This window comes from Peromyscus leucopus, chromosome 1 (genome assembly GCF_004664715.2).
Source record: "Peromyscus leucopus breed LL Stock chromosome 1, UCI_PerLeu_2.1, whole genome shotgun sequence".
Lineage (NCBI taxonomy): Eukaryota > Metazoa > Chordata > Mammalia > Rodentia > Cricetidae > Peromyscus > Peromyscus leucopus.
Genome location: NC_051063.1, coordinates 92,263,343 through 92,285,636, shown reverse-complemented (window position 1 = coordinate 92,285,636; position 22,294 = coordinate 92,263,343). Strand labels below are relative to the sequence as shown.

Here is a 22,294-nt window from a genome sequence, read left to right as displayed (position 1 = left end):
TTTGCTCAGCAATACAGCTCAGGAAAGAGGCCTGCTTGCCAGGTCCTGGGGAGAGCCTTTCCAAGCCTGTGAAAAGCACGAAGCATCTAGCAGCCGAGCCTGCTTACAGCTGGCCCTCCTGGCCCTCTGCTAGCTTTGATCTGCGAATCAGGCCGCACCATGAATGCCCTTATTGTCATGTTATGTGTACACAGTGTGTGAATTATTGAAAATAGGGAGGCCTGGGCCTCATCTGGTAGAGATTACAGTGCAGGCATGCTGGGCGAAGGTCTGTAATTGAAAATCCCCAGATGCTGTTTATTTGCCCTTTGTCACATGACCTGCAGCAGGAAGATTGTCTGAACAAAACTGTTGCCTGCGCTGAGAGTGGAGCCTGCCATCCCCCACCCCAGAGCCTCCACAGGCGCAGTCAGTACACAGCTTAAACACCTGCCCGAAGGATTTTAAAAGGCTTAAAATAGAGTCGCTCCTAGCATTTAAATAGAAGGCATCTTGCTTGTTGGTTTAAACTGCTTAAGCGGTTGTTGACTTGTGCAACCTTCTATCCACACAAGGGTTTGCTGGATAATTTCACTTGGAGATATCTTCACAAAGCAATATTCAAGGCTAGAGCCATATAAGGATATGACGTTTGGGCTCTTGAGTGTAGTGAATGAGCTAGCAGATGTATATTCCTTCTATCTTTAGAAAACATTGTGGCTACCCAGAATGTGGCCCTGAGTTAGTGAGTTGATTCTTAACCTGTTTGACCTGTCCAAAAGAAGAGATGTTTCCTAGAGAATATTTAATCATCCATTGACTTACTCTTTGTGGGTGGGTTGAGGCAGGATGCTAATCCTAAAAGCTATGGAAGGCCACTGGAATTTTAAAAAGAGAATCCAGGTGTCCCAATACAAGCCTGTTAGCCAACTACTCCAGGGCTATTACTGAAAAGATTACTTGATGCACAATTTTCAAGATCAGCCTAGGCATCATGGGGAGATCCTGTGTCAGATGGATGGATGGGTGGGTGGATGGATAGGTGAGTGGGTGGGTGGATGGATGGGTGGTGGGTAGGTGGATGGATGGGTGATTATGTGGATGGATAGGTGAGTGGGTGGATGGATGGATGGATGGATGGATAGATAGATAGATAGATGGGTAGGGTGGTAGATGAATGTGATTTGAAGACAGAAGGTTCTATGTTTTCCAAGTTAATTCCACTAGAAAATGGGGTAGGCTGCTCACCTACCTTGTGGCCCTTTGTCTTGGCTGTTTTTCAGGGGAAGGAAAGGTCACAGATAGCTCAACATTCCATGATCTTTTCACCCAGACCCTGTGTAGCTCAAGGACAAGAGCCCTGGATTTTGCCTCCTCCTGCCATTGTGGAGCTCTTTCCTGTTTTCTGCCTCAAGAACACATCAAATTTCTGCTTCCTGTGTGCCATGATGCCGCTCTTCAAAATATACGTGCTTTAGGAAGAGACAGAAGCCAGCATCAGTACAATCATCATTCAGTAGCATCTTCTGAACATAGTGCTGGGAGCCAGGAGAACTGTGGAGACAGAATGTAGTCTCTGCCTTCATGAAGCCAGCATTTGCCAAAAGAAATTGGGTAAACCCACTGAACACATCACCAGGCAATTCTAGTTTGGGTATCCAGACAGTGGGGGGGCCAGTGGTCAAGATGTTCTAGGCCATGGTGTCTTAGCAACTTAGAAGTTATTGTTCAGCAGATGTGGACCACGAGGAGGGAAGAGTGAGGGCTAGCCATTTTACACAGAGGTGCTGTGGTATAAGGGTGTGTCAGGGAAGTGTGTGCACAGAGTGGCAGATGAGAAGACCAAAGGTGGTACCTGGGTGATTAGAAATGTAAGATACAGAAAGACGGCCAACTCTCCTGAATCTCACATTCCTCCTAGAGAGGTGATGTGTTTTAATGTAATTGGCCACTGTCTTAACATGAAAGGGCATTTTCCAAGCCACTGCTTTCTCTATAGCTTGGCCTCACAGGGGTTGGAACTACGCCAGGTCACATGACCCAGAGCAGGGCAACCTTAGGAGGCAGCGTCACAGCACTTGTGTCTGGGCTGTTCTTCCGAACAGCTCTTTCTTCTCACTGAAGCTGGCCTGCTACTCGTACTACAAACCATCTTGCCTCAATCTTGGGCTCTTTGAGGGTAGACTGTGTCCTATGCCAGAGTGTGCATCTCACACATGGTCTTGTTGATACAGTACAAGGTCTGTAGTGGTGGAGGAATGTCCATGTCCTGTGATGGCCTTGGCTTTATAGGCAACAGTTGAGACCTACTCTGTATTGTAAGTGGTGCGCAGAGACCATTTACAGCGGAGCCTATGTGATTCAGTCCATTTCTTGGTTGAATTCTGCCACTTTCTATGATTTTGTTCTTCTTAAGCATTTTGTAATGATTGTGTGAGATGATGGGCCTTTTCAGAATACTTGGTGGAAATTAAGCAATAATGAGCTTGGGAAACCACACTGGATTCACACCTCTGGAGGAAGTTTTGAACCTGACTTGCAGCATATGTAAGAAGGGAATCTGGTACAAAGGTTCTGTATGTGCACAGATTGCGCCTGGCATGGTACTGATGTGTGGCAGGTACTCAGTGAGCCTGGGTGGCTCTCTACCACCACATTGTCCATGCGAGCAATGGGATTGCATTTAGCCTAACCCTCAAGTTCACGTTCTTCAGTTTGAGTGCTTTTTAAAAATACTCTTTGAAAAGCATTATTAAGTAGGCATTTTTATTCGACATGCTTTCTAAGCATCAGGTGATCGATCATACGTGAGGTTCATTTTGATTTAAGGCTTGTGTGACTCACTTTTGTGCAACTCTTGTTCAGTAGCTGTAGAAGTTTGCTAATTCTTCTGAAGAGTTAATGTTTTCCCAGAAAGAACTAAGTTTCTGCTGTTTGACATTCTTCCTGTCTATCCACACAGAGGTTTGTTCTTTTTTTTTTTAACTGTCACAATTCATAAGATACTTGGCCACACTCAGCCATCGGCATGGCAGTTGTCTCTCAAGACAGGGTTTTTTTTTTTTAAATTTGGTATCTCTGACTGTCCTGGAACTCAGAAATCTGCCTTCCTCTGTTTCCTGAGTGCAGGAATTAAAGGTGTGTGCCACCCAGCCCTTCTGACTCTTAGCCTCCTCTAAAAACCAGGTGTCTACTATTTTATCCAATGAAAAAGAACTATTTTATTTTCACAATTTTTAACATTTATTGAATTATTTTGCGTGGGTAGGTAGGTGGTTGGACTCATGTCACCTTTCAGGTATGAAATTCATAGGATACCTTGTGAGTTTCAGGGATTGAACCCAGGCCGTCAGACTTGGTGGCAGCTCATGTCATCCCACAGACCAGAAGAGTCCATTTTAAATGAAAAGATCATAGTGTTTCCATTTCAGTAACATGGGAGCTGGCTTATGCCAGATGCCCAGTAGGGTGGTGTCCTGGACAGAGCACCTTTGTAACCCTCCTGAGGGCTTTCTACACCAGTGGGTCCAGACTCTAGAAACACATACCAGTGCACTGGTATTACTTGACAATGATAGGCCTACAGTAAGGTGCCAGAGCCTTCACACTGTGGTTGGTAACACATGCAGTGGACCCTCAGAGACCATGCAGTTTGCTCAGCATTACATGGGAAAGCAGCGGTTCAGATGGAGTTACTCAGTGTCTCCAGAGAGATCTAGGTGGCCATGATTTCAGTGGCAGGAGGATCTCTGAGTTTGAGGCTAGTCTGCTCTATATGGCAAGTTCCTGGCCAGCCAGAGCTACATAGTGAGGCCTTGTCTTAAAGAGAGAGGAAGAGAGATGGGGAAGGAAGGAGAGGAGAAAAAAAGAAGCAAGCAAGCTGGGGTAGAGGGTGGTCCTGCTCACAGGACACCCTGAGTGTAGTTCCAGCACGGGGAGCAGACACACCCAGAATCGTGCATCAGTGCGTCAGTAAAGAGTCTCTGTGAAGACCTGCAGTTCTTAGCACTTCTCATGTGTGGATTTCACACTTCTCTAAGGCCAAATAATTAATAAACAGACAGAGTGTTCTTAGCAAAGTTTTTCATTAACGAGGCTTTCCTGGGTTAATGTTGAAATTAGCTCTCTTTTTGGACTAGGTCCCTCTTTCTGTGGCAGGTGGGTGGGGCATGAAGAAGGAAGGAGCGATTAGTGGCCGCCCTGGTGGCAGTGTTGGATAGCAGAGCTCAGGTCTGGAAAAGTGTGCATCTCTGAAATTGGGAACAGAAAGCACTTTGGAGATCAGGGATAATGGTAGTGCTTCCAGCTCCCATGCTCCATTAGTTCTGTTTTGTTTTTTCTTTTGTTCTTCCTCACACAGAAGAGAGGAGCTTGTTCATTTAATTAACAAAAAAAAAAAAATATGGATTGGCGTGTGCAATTGGAAGGTGCCGAATATGGGGTCAGAGGGAAGCAAGTGGCCTCTCCGTAGAGCGGCCTCTGTTGTAGGATGTGAAGGATGTGGCCCCAGCAGTGGTGGAGGCTTCATTTCTGCTCCTGGAGATCCCCTGGAAGAAATATGGCAGCTGGGATGCAGGGGGATGCGTGGGAGTTGCAAGCAAAAGAGGAGGGAAAGAATGTTGTAGGGAGGATGGCTACACAGTGGCCTAGACAGAGTGTGGAAGGCAGACCTGTCGTTTGGGAAAGCTCCTGCTGCCTCATTCTTGAGCGGGAGATCCCTGCACAGGAATGCTCTGAGGATTTTGTTTTCCTCATAATAGACACAGGAAGGGTATACTTGCTACTTTTCACATGGCTCTGATAAAATACTTGCTAAAGCAATTTGGTGGATGAAGGATTTATGTGGCTCATGGTTTGAGGGATACAGTCCATCATGGAGGGGCGGCATAGTGGCAAGGATGCCTCAGGGTTGTTGCTCCTTAATGCTACTAACCAGGAAGCAGAGACAGGGCAAGAAGGCGGGGTTGGGCTATAACCTCATGGCCCTCCTTCCCCATCAACCCGCTTCCTTTAATGAATCCCTACAACCTTCCAAACAGCATCATTAAATTGGGGACCAAGTGCCATGGCGTTTGCCTGTTTTGGTCATCTTACTTTCAAACGATTAACAGAACCCAACATAAACAGACGTGGGCCTGAAGGAGATGAGTTGAAAGGTGCCTCAGTCAGAACCACCTCTGTCCAGAAACCCCTGGTCAGGGGTCTCAGAGGTAGGTGTATCTCTGTGAGTTCAAGGATAGCCAAAGCTACACAGAGAAACCCTGTTTCGGCGGGTGGGGTGGGGGGCAAGGAAACCATATTCCTACTTATTTTTCCACAGATCTGTTATAGCATGGATTGTATGTATGCAGAATCAGAACTGCTGCATTCAGCAAAGCCTGAGCCATTTTTACCTGCTCTCCTGTAGTTCTGTGCAAATGTATTATAAGCTGTCTTACCTCCATGATAAAGTTATTTTACGGGGGCTGTCACTTGATATAATGCTATCCAGGTGGTGGGCTGATGATACTTCCAGGAAGCTAGATGTTGAGTTATTACCAGGCACTTTAAAGAGATTCTAGGGAGACTCAAACTTCTGGCTGACCAGGGGTCCATCAGTCCTCCTCTGTTATGATCTTCTAAGTATCAGCTGTTCTCCTGTGCCACTGAATGAAGAGACCGGTCATCTCAGGAAACTGCCACCCGTTCCTTTATAGACCTTTAGCTCAGGAACATGCAGTCCTAACCCCTGACAACTTAGGAAGTTGCCCTGGCCTTTCCTGGTGATTTTCCATGTTGGCACTGGGTTTTGGTCAATGATTTATATTGGGGATTAACTGAGACATTGGCCTGGCTACTTCCTCCTTGACGGTGCTCAGGGACTGATTGAAATGCCCCTTTCCATGAAGTCACCCTCTCACGCTGATCCCACATCTCTCCCGTGGAGACATTCACTCCATCTGTTCGTGCCTACCTATGACCTGCCTCGGTACAGTGAGCAGAAATCCAGCTTTATTCCATGCTCCTGTGAAGCTTCCTGCCTGGTGTGTGCTGGGGGCAGGGAAGAGGCTGCAACGTAGTGTTTTAAACATTCAGACATGGAAGCCTCGTAGCCACGAGGAGACTGGGCGCCATGTGAGCACACAGTAGGACCTCTTTGGAGATTCTCTGAACATTATAAACTCCTGTAAGTGGCATCACTTTACTTTTGTCTTGCCCGTGCCCCATCAAATGTAGACTGGGAGTGTCTTCCCCCTTGGTGGGCATCCTCCACTTCCCACTATGCCAGGCAGGTGACAATGGTGATAGTGGGTAATTATTAAGCCTTAATATTAGTAAAGTAAGACCACTGACGGCCTCCTCTGGCCAGGTCCATGGATGTGGACCCCCAGACCCCTCAGATGAGTTGGTGACCCTTGGTCCCTGCAGTGTCCCTCTACGCCTTTTGGTTATTTGTTTTTACATTCTAGAACATTAGCTTTTCCCTCTCATTTAGATGAACTCCAGCTTACTGAAAATGAATCCTAGGGTTAGAAGCTGTGTTCATGCCATCCTGTCTGAGGAGATCCTCCATGAACACCCCCCCCTCCCCCAGTGCTGTGTATTGCTGCTGGCATTGGAGGACAGAGCCTACATCTTCCCCCATGGCTGTGGTGCTGTTGGAAGGCTTCTCACAGCTTCTTCCCACTGCATCGTTTTCTTGGCTTTATGGTGATGGTCCATGAACAAATTTGGTTATAGGGCTGTTTATGTCTCAGATGATGGCATGCCCCGCTAACACTGAGCTGCTGGGTAGGACAGGCAGGGAGACCTGCATACTGTCATTTCAAGGGTCAGAGGTGTTTAGAAAAGAGGGGGTCTGGTGGTCTCGTACCAGGTCAAAATTCTGGGAAGACAATGCTATCAGAAAGGCGGATGGACTCTAGGCATGCAGAAATCAGTGGGGACGTTCCATCCAGTTCATAGGAACACTTGTCCACTGGTTGTACAGGAAACACAAAGTGTTCTTTGAGAATATCCTAGGAATTGAATAGCCCTTTGGGCTAGATAGATCAGAATTTAGGGTGGTGTGTGACTAACCCTGTAACTGTACCCATAGGTCAGTGACTTTCTGATACCAGCACTGGTCAGATACGTTGTCTTACACCTGTGATCTGTTTCCCATTCTTTTGCATAGAAGATGGGCGTGGGGGTCCTCACATGGGTCCACAGTGATGGGGGTCTTCACATAGATCTGCTGAAGGATGAAGGGCAACAGAGTATTTCTTCTATTCTAGTACCGGGCCTGACCCCTTTCCATACTTGAAAGCCTGGGAGCCCTGCTGAAGTTGAGTTTCTTTATCCTGGCTGTAGCAGGAACATCCTATTCTTCCCCTCTCCGGCAATCTGACTCCATTCAATAACAAAGTGGCTCTTACTCTGTTAAAGCTGAGTGTCTCTGGGCTACAATTTGTAGCCACACACCCAGAATTTGCTGAGCCTCAAACATGACCTTGAGGCCACTTTCCTTCGCATATACAGCCCACAGCAATGTTAACCAGTCTCCTCTGGGTTTAGAAGTCCAGTTCGAACTCTGTGCTTTTCAGTGAGTTCTATCCTGTCCCTTAGCAAAAAGGTACACTATGCTATGGGCAGGAAAAGCTAGAGAGCAGACCTTCTGTCAGCCATTAAGTTCAGACATCTAAGGTCTGGGGAGGGTGGCAGGGTAGGCCAGGCTGTGTGGTTTGTGACCCTGGCCTCCTGCCTGTGAGAGAAACAACCATTGTCAGTCACAAGGTCTCAGACCAAAGAGAGGGGGTGTGAGAATACCTCTGTTGGAGTTGTGCCTAGAGGTGACATTCAGTAATGAAACGTGACAATGCTCTTGAGGAGAAGGGATGTGTCAGGAATGCCAAGTGTGACCTGTGTGGCCTGTGGCCTCCCAGCTTCCGATGGCAAGCCCAGAGAGTGGGCTTAGCAAGCTCAGTGGGTCTGAGGCAGCCAGTGTGGTTTCAAGAGTCCCAGGATCCTGCTTCTTAGGAGATAAGCTTTTATCTGGCGACAGTGGTCAGCCTGCCAGATTGGCCTTTTCACTCAAGGTAATGATATGTTCCAGAGACGCTTTAGATGCCTTTACCTTACAACAACATAACAGGTCTTGGTGGCTGGGGCCAGGAAAGTGAGCATCTGTGGTACTGCACACACCTGTGATGGTGCACACACCTGTGATACTGCATGCCCGAGGTATTGCACACACCTGCAAGCTCAGCTGTTGGAAGGTGGAGAAGGAGGTTTAGGAGTTCAAGGTCACCTTCCTGGGCCACATGAGACCCTGTCTCAAAAAACCTAAACAATTAGGAAGTTAAATATAGCCTGACTATCCCTAATACAGAAATCTGGAGTGCATTTGAAACTTAGTGGAAAATTCCAGGTCTGACCTCATGTGACAGGTGTAGTTAAACCTTGTTGTGCGTGCGTGTTTTTTAAATGTATTATGTTTCCTATAGGCTAGTTGATAAGGGCTTTATTTATTTTAAACATACATGAATTCCATGTCTAGATATGGGTCCTGCCCACAAGATAACCTGTTTATATATGTAGATATTCCAAAAATCTCAGGAAAATTCACAATCCAAAACCACAGTTGTTTCAGATAATGTGTAGAAACTGTGTGGGGAGATGATGTAAAACTGAGTTTACCTTGTTGAAGTCTATTTTACAATGTAATGTTCATGGAAAAGAAAGCGCAGAAGAATTGAAGGAGCAAGAGTGAACATTTCTTTTTGTTTTTTTCAAGACAAGGTTTCTCTGTATAGCTTTGGCGCCTGTCCTGGAACTTGCTCTGTAGACCAGGCTGGCTTCAAACTCAGAGAGATCCACCTGCATGTGCCACCACCGCCAGGCTAATAGTGAACATTTCTAACGGCCGGTGTTCTGATTGTGGATGCTCAGCAAGGCCCTGGAGTGCAGCCTGGCGCCCCTCCCAGTGACGGCTCTGCTGCATTGTTGTGGTGTCTGTCCCAGCTCTTGAATAGAAACTGACACAGTTCAGTTGAGACACTGTGCTTTGAGAGAAGTGTAAGTGGGGGACTATGGTGATGGCTTCGTGGGTAAAAGCAAGCACCGGGAAATGGGTTGATTGGATCCCCAGATTTTTCGGGTAGAGTGGAAGAGACACAGGAGGCCTGTTGGGGCTTGCTGTCAGGTTAGCCTAGAAGAGAAATGCTGAGCTGAGTTCGGGTCTACTGAGAGACCCTGTCTCGAGGCAGTACAGGAGACTGTGCTACTGTGATATGAAAACAGTCTTCTCTGGCCTCTCAATGCAAACACTTGAATCGTGGGTGCGTGTGTGCATGTACACACACACACACACACACACACACACACACACACACACACACACACCATGTACACTCTCTTGCACGCACATATACACACACGCTCTCACACAAAGGAAATAGAAGTAGTACTCAGGGTATCCTGTCAGGGTCACAGAGAAATCCAGACAGTTGGAATGCCACGCTTGTTTCCTAAATAAGTCAGATTATTTTAATTCAGGCAAGATTTAGGAATAAATGTAGAAAATTTTAATAGACTCAACCATACGGTTTCTATTTTGGTTTAAAGGATTTCTATTTGCTATTTTTAAAGAATTATTTAAAATAATTTGATCCAGGTAATAGGTTAGCCTGTACTTCCAAATGAAACCATGCAGTACAGTAATTGAGTTAGGCAGAAAGGGTTGAAATCACACGAGAAGTTTACAAGCCATATTAGGGCATTGCTTGCAAGAGAATTGCTCAGGCAGATCTACGTGTTATCTTAGGGAAGACACACTGCATATGTTAAAACAGTTTCAATATCTAAAAGACAGAAGTAATTCTGAGCAGAGCATGAAAGAAAATAACCCAGGCTTTATACAGTGGTCTTGTGAGCTGGCATGGTGGTGCATGCCTTTAATCCCAGCACGTAAGAGGCAGAGGCAGGAGGATCTCTTCTGAGTTCAGGGACATCTGGTCTACAGAGTGAGTTCCAGGACTACACAGAGAGACTTTGTCTTGAAAGTCAACCCCCCCCCCCCCTTCCCCACCAAACTGGTCTTGTTCATCTCTGGAAAAATGATGTGACAGTAAGATAGGCCCTCCTCCTCTTATTTTAATGGCAGATCTCTGTGTAAGAGGGCTGGTCCCCCACCCAGATCTCTGTGTAAGTGGGCTGATCCCACACACACTTGCCTTAACCTAAATCTTTAGTGAAATAACCAGAGAGGCGTGCATAGCACACCTCTGCAGAAAGGACCTGATGGAGAAGTGGCCTTAGAGTCACTTTGCAGCAGGATTAAAGCACAATGCCATTTCCATGGGCGTGGGGAATCTTGGGTGCTTGTGGCTATCCTGGATAGCCACCTCACTCCTTCAAACTGATACTATGAGAACTCGAAAACCGGCGTGTCAGGTTCATGCTGCATCTCCTAGCCATTTCTGTATTCTCAGAAAATAAGCAAGTTTGGGGTAAGAGCCTCTCCTGGGCCACCTGGACAAGGTCCAGGCGAAATTGCATGTTGCACAGAGCCCTGGCCGCTCAAACAGCCCTGAATGGCTGCCCAGAGAGGGCCCTGGGCTGGAGGGTACTCGGCTGATCTGTGGACATTGTCATTCAGGTCTGGTTTCTGGTAATTAGGCACTCCTGGCTGGGCTCGGCTGTCAGTGAGCCTTTATGACAAATTGCAAAATCTGCACAGCCTTCTGAGAGATGGACAAGTAGGCCCAATGACACTACAGGAGATATTGGCAGCGAGAAGTTTGAAAGGGGATGCTCACAGAAGCACACCCCCGCCCCCCCCAACTGAATTCAGAAGCCCTTCTCTAAATGCTCTGGAAAAGGTACATTCAGTTATAGAGTTGGGATCTGAAAAGATTTTGACAGGCTGGAATGATAGGCTCAGTTTAATGGGGTGAAATGGGAATAGAAATAAATGGAAAATTTTATATTAGGGGTTTGAAAAATACCAGCAGTTCTGAAAGGAGGGGGAACAGGATGAGGGACGTAACTGAGGAACACCCTTCACATGGTGGCTTACAGCCATCTATAACTTCAGTCCTGGAGGATCTGACATGCTTTTCTGACCTTAGTGGGCACCAGGCATGCACATGATGCACAGACATGCAGATAAAACACCCACATACATTGCTGAGCACTGTGGGTTCGAGGCCAGCCTGATCTACAAAGCAAGTTCCAGGATAGCTGGGGCTTTACACAGAGAAACTCTGTCTCAAACACCCCCCCCCAAAAAAAAACACTCATATACATAAAATAAAAATAATAAATTAATGGTGGTAGACAGCATCAGCAGAGTGAGTGTCTAGGCTGATGGGCACACTCAACTTCAGAGCATGATCCTTCTAGGTCTGCATACTCTTTTGAAAGAAAGATCTCAGTTTCCCTTAGTAAACATTTTTCTCATACAGTGTGCTGTTTTTCTGTCAGGAATAAACTGAAAAAGCTCCAATTAAATAATCAGAAAAAAAAAATCAACGGTTCATCTAGCCCAGGCTGATCTGAAATTTCTGATCTTCCTGCCTCCACCACCCAAGTACTGGCATCACAGGTGTGCACCACCATGCTTGGTTTATATGGTCTAGGGAGCTAGCCCAGGGCCAGGCAAGCATTCTGCCAGCCACCCCAATTCAAAAAATTTTTCTCTTCGGGTTTATTTTTCTTTGATGTATATGAGTGTTCTACCTGTATGCATTTATGTACGTGCACTGTGTGTGTGCAGTGTCTGTGAAGACCAGAAGAAGGTGCCAGATCCCCTGGAACTGGGGTTACAGATGGTTGTAAACCACCATGTGGGTTCTAGAAGTTGAACCTTGGTCCTGTGCAAGAGCAGCCACTGCTCTTAACCATTGAGCCATCTCTCCAGCCTCTCTCTGGTTCAAAATTCTTGAATCATGTTTCTATTCTTAACGTTTTAGGGCAGTGCTTCTCAACCCGTGAATCTCTACCACTTCGGGGTTGCATTATCAGATATCCTGCATATCAGATATGATTCATAACAATATCAAAATTACAGCTACAAAGTAGCAACAAAATAATTTTACGATTTGGGGGTCACAGCAACATGGGGAACTGTATTAAAGGGTCGCAGCATTAGGAAGGTTGAGAACCACTGCTTCTAAGTAGGGCCTTTGTTTATCCTTAAGTAGCCCACCTTACTATAAATTCTTCTTTCTTGCAGGTAGAAATGAATTGATAGCCAGATACATCAAACTCAGGACAGGGAAGACAAGGACCAGGAAGCAGGTACAGTACCCGCTTGCAAGGTTTGCATGTCAGTGAATGGCCCGGAGACCTTGGGCTGCCTTGGCTGCTGTGCTTCAGCTCTAGGAGCCCCAGGCCCAGTGCCCTGTAAGGAGTCCGCCCTGTGGGCGTCCTGGAGTGGGACGCCTTTTTTCCACTCGTCACCATTTCTGTGGCCTGAGCGTGCACTCATGTGCTGTCATACACATACGGCGGCGGCGTTTACTGCCAAGCCAGTATCGGAAGCTCCCCTTGCTCTAAGGTGTTTTCAATCCTGCCATTTTTCCCACCTCCCTAACATCTGCCAGAGTTGCAGAAGGCTGCAGGTGCACTTAACCCTGGCCAGCCAAGAGATTTGGAGGTTCTGTGCATTTTAACATCCTGAAACGATTATGTAATTGTCATGCTTTCAATGAAGTCACGCCGGTGGCCTTTAGCAACGGCCTAAATACGATGCTGAGCGATACACTTGCAGGGCACTGTGGCTTCTTTAGCAATGGCTTTTTGTCAGCCTCTGCTGCTGTAACTATAAAGCAGTTACAATTTTTATACGCTGCAGAACAGGAATGGAATTCTCTTCTGACTCTGGCCAGGGCTCTACCTTCCCTGGGTTTTTTGGTTTTTGGTTTTTTTGTTTTTTTTTTTGTTTTTTGTTTTGTTTTTGACACAAAGCCCATATTTCTGATGTGATCAAGTTCACAATTGGATTGGAATGGGTGGGAGATCAGTCTCTAGTATTAGAAAAAAAGAAGGGAAACAAAAATGTGATGAGTGGGTTGTTAATGGGAAAACTTTTTTTAAATGTTAACCTATATGGAATGACATGGCTCAGAGTTTAGCGCGACAGCTAGCTAGATGTGGTAGAATATCCCTCTAATCCCAGCCACTTGGGAGTCTGAGGCTTCAGGATCTTTTGCGCCCAGGAGTTCAAGACCACTTGGGCAACCTAGAGACCTCATCTCAAAATAATTAAAGGGAGGTGAGGGGATGAAAACTGAAGCCTGAACGCAGCCAACTCACCCATGTCTCTTTAAGGCTGAGTGGCAGCAGGGGCCTGCCTCCTCCCAAAAAGCTTCTCCCTCTGGAGTGTGGATCAGGGGGCTGGGCTGTCCCCCAGAAAGGCTGCCTGGGCTGTCCCCTTGCTGAGTCAGCAGAAAGGAGTGGCCTCCTGCCAGCAGAGGCAGGCAGGCGCTGTCTGCTGGGGATGCACCCAGCCGCAGCCCTCACTGAGTCAGGGCATCAGACAAGAGTCTGGGTGAAAATGAGGACCAGCAGGAGCCAGATGGAGGGGTGAAGAGGATGGGGGAGCCCCCTGCTTCTCTGGAAACGGGAAGAAAGCAAATTATTGAAACTAAAAAAAAAAAAAAAGACAAATTTAACCACCAAAAGATCTTTGATAAAGCCGAGTCCTGTTGTTGGAGTCACTGGAGAGTTTGAAATGAGGTGACTGCCAGAAAGCCCAGGTCTTTGAACTTGTAATGGGAAGGCTCAGAATCTCCCAGTGCAGACAGCAGGTCTCAAGAGCTGAACTGGATTTTGGCCGGTGAGCTCTGGTCACTTGCGTGGTGACCCCTTCACTAATCAAGTCCCACTGAAATAGATGCTGGTTTACCTGCCCAGTGTGTGTCAGAGGCCTGCCTGCCTGTGTTTCCCCACCCAGCTCCATCTTCAGGGTGCCTGTGGGCCATATTTGGCGACACCTCCCCAGTGTGGTGTTCAGCAAAGTTGAGTGGTTTTTCAACACAGATTTTTAACTGGCTGGCCTGGCTGGCTGGCTGGCTGGCTGGCTGGCTTCACACATCTCGTTTTGTAATAATATGCAGATCCACTTGGCACCCAGTCGATTCCCAAAACAGTAGAAGGATTAAAGAAATTTTAAGGGAGGAAAAAAAGGCTCTGCTAACTAGGTCTCATTTCTCTTGGAGATCTAATTTATGTGTCAGTATTATTTCGGCGTTTGCCATAGAATCCAGAGTCCTCCAGGAGCTCAGAACCCCCTCACAGCCTCAGCTGTGATTCTGTAGAACATGCTAATTTATGGACAGTCCGCTCTAAATTGAGAAAGGAGGATTTTTCCCTCCTGATACCGAGAGGTGTAAATATTTTCATTTATCTCTACCCCTGCCTTTTTTATTTCATAAAAAAAAAAAAAAGCACCCCTCCTCTCCCCCTGTCATGGCTCTCCAAATAGCTCTCCACAGCACTCACCTGTGGTCTCTTCAGGTGGGAACATGGGAGGTGAGCCTGCCCAAACTTCTGAATCAAGTCACTGCAGTGAGGACCCTGTCTGTAAAGCTTTAGATCAGTGCTGGGGCTTGGTGTCTGGCCGGGACTGTATGTTCCTAACCGCAGAGCTTCGTTGAGATGCAAATAACCTCCCCCACCCCTCCCCTCCCAAGGAATAGCGATTTTATATTTGATTTCCTTTTTTTGTTTGTTTTTTTGTTTTTGTTTTTGTTTTTTTCTTGTTTTTTCCTCCCCCCTGCATAAACCCGAAAAATGTAGGTGTCTAGTCATATACAGGTCTTAGCAAGAAAGAAAGTTCGAGAAATTCAAGCCGCCATTAAGGTACGTCTGGCTTGCCCAGTTGTAGGGGGCTTTTCATCTCCATGGTTACAGGCTTTTCCTTTGTTTTCCTCCCTTCCCCTACCCTGCAGGTGTCTAGTCACATTCAGGTTCTTGCCAGAAGGAAATCTCGTGATTTTCATTCCAAGCTAAAGGTATGCGCTTTTCTGCTTTTTGGCTCGTGGTTGCTATGCACCTCACTTCCTGTTTTCCATGGTGACTGGTGAATGCCTGGTGCCGGGATTCTTGTAACCTAGCTTCCTAGCATGTGAGGGCTGTTTACATTTCTTTGTGTCTAATCTCTCCGCTTCTGTACTGGCCTCACATTAAACTCTGTGTGTGTGAGTGTGTGTGTGTGTTCCCAGTAACAACGCAATCGCAGCAGAGAGCTGGTCTTGATAACTTCAGCACAGAAACAAATATTTAAAAAGAAAATTCTAATAACCGCCCTGTAGCACTGGGTTAGCAGTTTGCACCCAGATAAAACCATTGGTAGATACTTAAAAAAAGAAAAAGAAACGAAAGAAATCATCCCTAGAGTTGTTGTGAAATGACTTTATAACACACATTTAGAAATGACGCTAATTTGTATTTTTAATGTATTTTTAAAAATACTTATGGGACTGGAGAGATGGCTCAGTGGTTAAGAGCACTGGCTGCTCCCCCAGAGAACACAGGTTCAATTCCCAGCACCCATTATGGCAGCTCACGGCCATCTGCAACTCCAGTTCTAGGGGATCTGATGTCGTTTTCTGTCCTCAGCCAGTAAAACACATATACACATAAAAGAAATAACAGTAATAGTAGTAATAATCTTAAGAAAATACATTTTCATATACATCTCTTTCAACTCAGTATTTTCATCAGATATCTTCCACATTGTCTGACATGCTGGGTTTTCTGTTTTGTTTTTTAATAAGTCTCTTTGTAGAGAAGTCTAAACCAGGCTTGGAAGCTTATACCGGTAATCCCAGTGTGTAGGGGGCAGAGGCAGGGAGGAGTGCTACAAATTCATAACGAGATACCATCTCAGAAATACACAAAAGAAAGAGATAAAGAGATCTACAGATACAGAGAGCCAAAACACAATGGATCTTGGAGATAACTAAAATCTCAAACTCGTGTGCAGGTTCATGTAGAGCTTTTTTATTTGTGCCTCATTTATAACCATGTGCCTTTCACAGTAATAAGTAAAAATTAAACTATTAAGGCACTGATAATTAATTTCGAGTTCCTTTTCCTGCTTCAGAGTTTATAGTAAAGTACATGACTTTTACGTCTCTGCAATGCACTAATCTACAGCCTCTGGGAAGGTCTTTGGTTCATAATAAAAATTAATCTAGGAGCATATTGTTGCTATTCTCAAGCCGCCCCCCCCCCCATGACATTTGTGGTTTTATTCAACACCAAAACAGTGTCGTTTCCTAGTGCGGAACACTGGGACCCCTTCCCCAAATCCATCAACGTTAAAAATGCACGCCAGGCCAGCTGGCGCAGAACCAGGGCAGGAAGGATGTGCTCCGCAGTGGGCAGCATGCTCGCTCGCTCGCTCGCACGTGTGGCTGATGGTGGCTGGCTTTGAGCTGCACTGGCTGAGCAGTTGGAAGGCTAAAGGAACTTTCTAGATCCTGCTTTTTAACCAAAGGTGCTGTACTCTCTATGTGGATGTAACTACCCCAGTGCTTGCTCAAGTTCTCACTCTGATTCTCGTTTCTCTAGGCTAATGAATTAATGATGTACAAAGAAGTTTATAGATACCAATTTTATGTTTCCATCTATGATGTTACAAACTATTTCTCCACTATGTGTGTGTTCCCTGTAGGCTGGGAGGCGTGGGGCGCGGGGCAGGGGTGGACGGAAACCTCAGAAGGTGATTTTAAAAAAAAAAAAAAAAGTCTTTCTCAGAAGCGATCCCCTTGAGGTATGGGAAGTCACTTGGAGGCTTTTCAACTGACTTTAAATTAAGTGTGCCATGGTATTATGCATATACCTGTATTCAGACAGACATACTTGTGTTTATGTTTGTTCTTAAAGAAAAAGACTGCTTTCTCCTCCCTTTCAACCCACTCTTGGCAGTAGGGACAAGGGGGCAGCCTCAGCATTTGAATTCAAGAAGTGCCTCTCCCTGCCTTCTGGTGGCTTCTTTGATTCTTTTCTTCCACACTCCTCTTGTAGAAATAGAGGCCTCGGGGGGTTGGGTATTTAGCTCAGTGGTAGAGTGCTTGCCTAGCAAGCACAAGGCCCTGGGTTCGGTCCTCAGCTCTGGGAAATGACAGAGAGAGAGAGAGAGAGAGAGAGAGAGAGAGAGAGAGAGAGAGAGAGAGAGAGAGAGAGAGAGAGACCGAGACCGACCGAGACCCCATGGGGCGGTGGTGACACATGCCTTTAATCCCAACACTCAGGAGGCAGAGGCAGGAAGATCTGAGTTCGAGGTCAGCCTGGTCTACCAAGCAAGTTCCAGGACACCCAGGGCTATACAGAGAAACCCTGTCTCAAAAAAAAAAAAAAAAAAAAAAAAAAAAAAAGTAAAAGAAATGGAGTCCTCTGTGTCTCTCTCCATCAGCTAATACCTATCAAATGTTCCAGGCCTAGTACTCATTGGTGGGCTCTTGGCAGCCAATCCCCTGTCCCAGAACTATCCATGTAAATGGGACTCTGAGATGTAAGGCACTGTTGGCTGTTAGCAGAAAGAGCCATGGTTTGATATGGAGGGAGCATCATGACCACGTTCCCGAAGAATGACCTTCAGTGTTGGGGATTTCAAGGACAAATGTTTAATTCTGATGCGGAACCTTCTGTGGTCTTTCATGGAAGCCCACAAGTTCTGATTTTGTGGTTCTGATTTCAAGAAAAAAAATTATGGAAGAAATTATGGTTCAATAGGTCAAGTCTTTAATTGACTTGACAGACGCTACCAAGCCTCATAAAGAGCTAAGAAAAGATTAAACTCGGCTCTTTCTGAATCCTAAACTAGCCGAAGGCTTCATGCCAGCGCACTGTAGAGAAGTGGCCACCCCTGGGTCCCTGGAGCTGGACACACAGCCCTTCCACTACGTGCCTCCATTGCACCATTGAGCTGATCTGTGGAGGTGATTTGGAGTAGACACTGGTGGTCACCAGTAACTCAGTGGATGTGGTGCCTTGTCACTGATCTAAGGGCCTCAGCACAGTCAAGGAGGGAAAAGATTGGCTGTTGGTGTATCTGCTTGCCAGCCATGTGTCCCATAGACATTTTAGTCTGATGTTGCTTCACTGGACACCAGCAGAACATGGGTTTGTGTCTGCAGATCTTGCAGCGGGAAGGTGATCTCATAGTCCTGTCTCAACTCTCTCGGCTGGTCTCCGGTATCCAGCAGCACACAGGGGAGACACAGAGACGGGTGTCTTCAGAGTTCACCACAGGGACAGGCTGATTGTCCTAGTTGAACTCTCATAATAACTGATGAGATAAACTCACGACACAACTTGAAGTCATCTTGAAAATGACATAAATAGCTTCCAGGTATATAGTGGGGGTGGCAGGAAGTAGCCAAGATTACATGAGCTATTGTGTTTTCCTTGAGAAAGATGTAGGCTTGTTGGAGAAGGTGACAGGTGACTGGCCACCGCTGGTCTATTCTCATTGGCAGTGCTTTTTCCAGGCTGCTCACCATGTCTCCATATACCCAGAAACCAGAGTGGGATGTGTGTTTTTTGGGGGGTTGTGTGCACCTCCTGTGAATAATAAAATCAGGGTCTCATTTACCTATCTTCCCAGAGTTGACAAAATTGGCATGTGTACAACTGGGTCCCTGATGGGTACACTTCCTCATGAGACTACTTGCTTTAAATGTGTGTGTGTGTGTGTGTGTGTGTGTGTGTGTGTGTGTGTGTGTGTGTGAGAGAGAGAGACAGAGACAGAGACAGAGACAGACAGACAGACACACATGGAGGTCAGAGGACAACTTTCAGGGTCTGTTCTCTCCTTCTAGTATATGGGTCTCTCGTCAGGCCACCCCCTTTACCCACTGAGCCATCTCTCCAACCAAGCCTAACTGCTTCTCCTTCACAGAACAGGGTGTGAGAGAATTCTTTAGGTTACTGGGTTTCCAGCAGCCCTCTCGTTTGCTGTGATAAAACACCATGACAAAAGGAACTTGGGGAAGGAAGGGTTTAGTCATCTTTTAACTCTCAGGTCACGTTCCATTACTCATGAAACTCAGGGCAGGAACCTGGGGGCAGGTACTAAAGGTGAGCCATGGAGGAGCACTGTTTACTGGCTTGTCAGCCTGCTTTCTTAGACAACCCAGGACCACCTGCCCAGGGGTGGCACCACTCCCAGTGGGCTGGGCCCTCCCTCATCCATATCAGTTATTAATCAAGAAAATGCCCCTAGAGGTGCTTACAAGGCAATCTGATGGAGGCATTTTCTCCATTTTTTTTTTCTCCATAACTCTAGCCTGTGGCAAGTTGACAGCATCTCTCCCTTCTTTTACAAGGGTATTTGTGGTGTGTATGTGTTGGGGGGCGTGGGGAAGTAGGTGCTGGCATTGGGTGTTTTCTGGAGGCAGAGCTCCAGAGCTCACTGAGGATTAGGCGGTTCCAGCCATCCAGCTTGCTCCAGGATCCCTTGTTTCTACCACCTGTGTGTTGGGATTACAGAAAAGGCCACCATCCCTCCCTGCCCCCCCATTTATGTAGTAGGTACTGGGGAATTCAGACTCAGGTCCTCACACTTTGATGGGAGAGACTCCCCCCACAGTCACCCTCCCCCAGTCTACTGAAAAACAGCAAAGCTCATGTTTTAAGTTGAAAATCTTACTGAAACTGTAACATGAAATATAAACGTGGATCTAATTGACACCCACTCTCTCAGATCCTTAGCTGTACATTGTCCTTTGGCTGTTCCATGGAATATAGTTTGAGAAACCACCATCCTTGCCGTACGCAGGCAGAAGGCCAAGAAGGCCTCTAATTCTGGAGCTGGTCTTCAGCCTCAGTGTCCTACCAAGTGTGTGTTTCTGCCTTGGGTTTCTCTGAACAAAAAAGGACTCACAGAGGTGGCAGAGCCTCTCTATGGCAGTTTCATTGACCGTGTTGCTACTGACTGGTTCTCAGAGTGACTGTAGGCTCGATCACCTCCAGCATGCAGACTCTAAGTCCGTTTCCGTTTTGGCATCCAGGAAAAGGTTCTGTTGAACTTTGAAAACAAAGGAGTGATTGCTTCACTCAGCCTCTGGGGTTTCTTCAAACCTGGTGTGCTGCAGGCCTTGACTTCGTAGAAGTGCTAATCTGGGGAAGCACTCAACTTTGTGCTAATTCCCTGGTTGGTTTCCTATAGCCAGGAATCCGCAGTAGCCATGAAACAGGGCCCAGAGAAGAAAGAATGCCTGACCCGAGAGTGGGACATTGAAGAATATTCTGTGGAGGGGATACAATTAGAACTGGGTGTAGAGGAACCTGTTCAGTTTTCATATAGGTAGGGTATCTGGAGCACCCTGAAGAGTACCGTGGAGGTGGTCCCTCCACAGAGCAGCCCTGTGTCCTCTCACTGAAGTAGGAGCATTTGCCAAAGGTGCTAGGGAGCACACAGGTTATTCCTAAGACCCTTTTGGAAAGACCTTACGGCTTGCTCTAGGAGGAGGGCTAAGTAAGAGAGGCCATGCTGGAGGCAGCAGCCTAGTGCCTGAACTATGCCTGTGATAGGAGAAGTGGGTGCTTGGACCAGGGGCTTCTCCACAGCCTGGGCCCTGCTCGGTTGCCTTCATTTGTCCCTTCTGGTCAGCCTCCGCTGACTCCCCACAGCCCCCCTATGACTGCTTTGGGCTCTCTCCTCAGTGTCCGTAAGAGAGAATTAGGAACACTAGTTCTGTTCTTAAGTCTATAAAATATATGATAGAACTTCTGAACACGAATTAAAGAAAGATTTATTTATGTACTCTGTGTAGTTGAGAGTTTTGTCCACATGTATATGCACCATGTAGATGAGGGTGGCATCGGATTCCATTATATACAGTGGTGAGTGCTGGAATTGAACTCAGGACCTCTGGATGAGCAGTCAGTACCTTTAACTGTTGAGCCATCTCTCCAGCCCCCTGAATCAGATTTTCAGTGACACATTTAAAATGTAGCCTGTTAAGAGCTGGTTAATGGCAGAGCCAGTAAAATGCTTGCCAAGCAAACAGGAAGACCTGGGTTTCGACCCACAGCACCTCTGTAAAAGCTGGGTGCGGGGGGTGCGCGCCTATCATCCTAGTGCTGGGGAGGTCCCTCGGGATCCCTTAGTCTTGCTAGACAGCCAGCCTAGCTTGTCTCAGAACAATAAGGTGTAGAGTGATTGAGGAAGGAACACACACACACACACACACACACACACACACACACACACACACAGTGTGATGGAGGAGACCCAGAACTTCTTACAAATTGGGTTCTTTTAAAGTAAAACTGATTAGCGGGGAGAGTGCATCAGTATCAACTATGAAGTTTTTACTCTTTGCTAAATTTTAAGTATATGAAAGTCAGTACATAGTCAGTTGTGCTTGCTCATACCTGTAATCACAGCACTGGGGAGACGGGGATTGTCCCAATGTAAGGTCAGTCTCCTAGACCATCCATAGCGACGTCTCAAAAAGCAAAACATAATGCTTAGGTTTGTGTGCTCCAGAAGTGACTTTTTGTTGATGTTGTTACAAACGAGGAAAAACATTGCTCTGTACTTTTTCTAATTTTCTCCAACCCTCTTCCCTAACTAAACTTAGTCCCTCCCCCGCTTCCCCTACTCCCAAGCCTTTCTTTTGTTACTTTGATAAAATAAAACCAAGGGAAAACTCTGTCCCCATCTTGCCCTGACATTGTATTAAGCTGGATGTCACTCATTGTCTACCAAGAGTTTTTGCTGTTGCCCCTGACACCAACACAAGACTCCCTCAGTGTTTACAGCAGCCTCAGAAGACAGACTGGCCACTTGCTATGACCCCAGATTCAGGCCATGATCATGTGGGAGAGATGCAAGCTGGGGCAGCTGAGGCAGCTGAGGCAGCTGGGGCAACTGGGGCTATCGCCCAGAGCCTGAGCGCTTGCCTGGCGTAGTTGATCCCTAACAGCGGAAAAAGGAGAAGAGAAATGTGGACTGACTCTAAAACCGTACATTCGAGCAGGGAGGATGGTGTCGGCTGCTGAAGTAGACACTCAAGAAGAGCCCCTGAAGACGGAGAAAGGAATGAACGGCATTTGTGGCCAGAGCACCAAGATAGTGGAAATTCACACAGTCAAGGGTTTATCTTATCTTGATCAAAACGGCTAAGAAAGAAGCAAAAGTGTTTCCTGCAGGCCTCTGGGAGCTTATCTTTGAGGATGCTCCCCTGCTTTGACAGAACTCTCTGACCCAAGGCTCTTCTGGGAGTGGGTATGTTTTAGATGACCCTCAGTTTTGGAGCTGTCCTGATTCCATCAGCAAAGTAGAAGATGGACCCACACAATGCAGTAGACAAGTGGCTTCTAGGTCTGCGGC

General features: G+C 46.6%; 1 protein-coding gene across 9 annotated transcripts in view; it reads left to right on the top strand.

Annotated features, from left to right (window-relative positions):
• Tead1 (TEA domain transcription factor 1) overlaps positions 1-22,294 on the top strand; it is a 229,860-nt gene that overhangs the window by 154,075 nt on the left and 53,491 nt on the right. For 4 of the 9 annotated variants that reach the window (XM_028875863.2, XM_028875861.2, XM_028875857.2 and 1 more), the window contains exons 3-5: positions 12,176-12,240; positions 14,743-14,805; positions 14,895-14,957. In XM_028875863.2, the coding sequence (XP_028731696.1) occupies positions 12,176-12,240; positions 14,743-14,805; positions 14,895-14,957 (191 nt within the window). The remainder of the gene's footprint in view (positions 1-12,175; positions 12,241-14,742; positions 14,806-14,894; positions 14,958-22,294) is intronic. The other 5 variants (XM_028875860.2, XM_028875858.2, XM_037211422.1 and 2 more) reach the window with 3 other exon arrangements.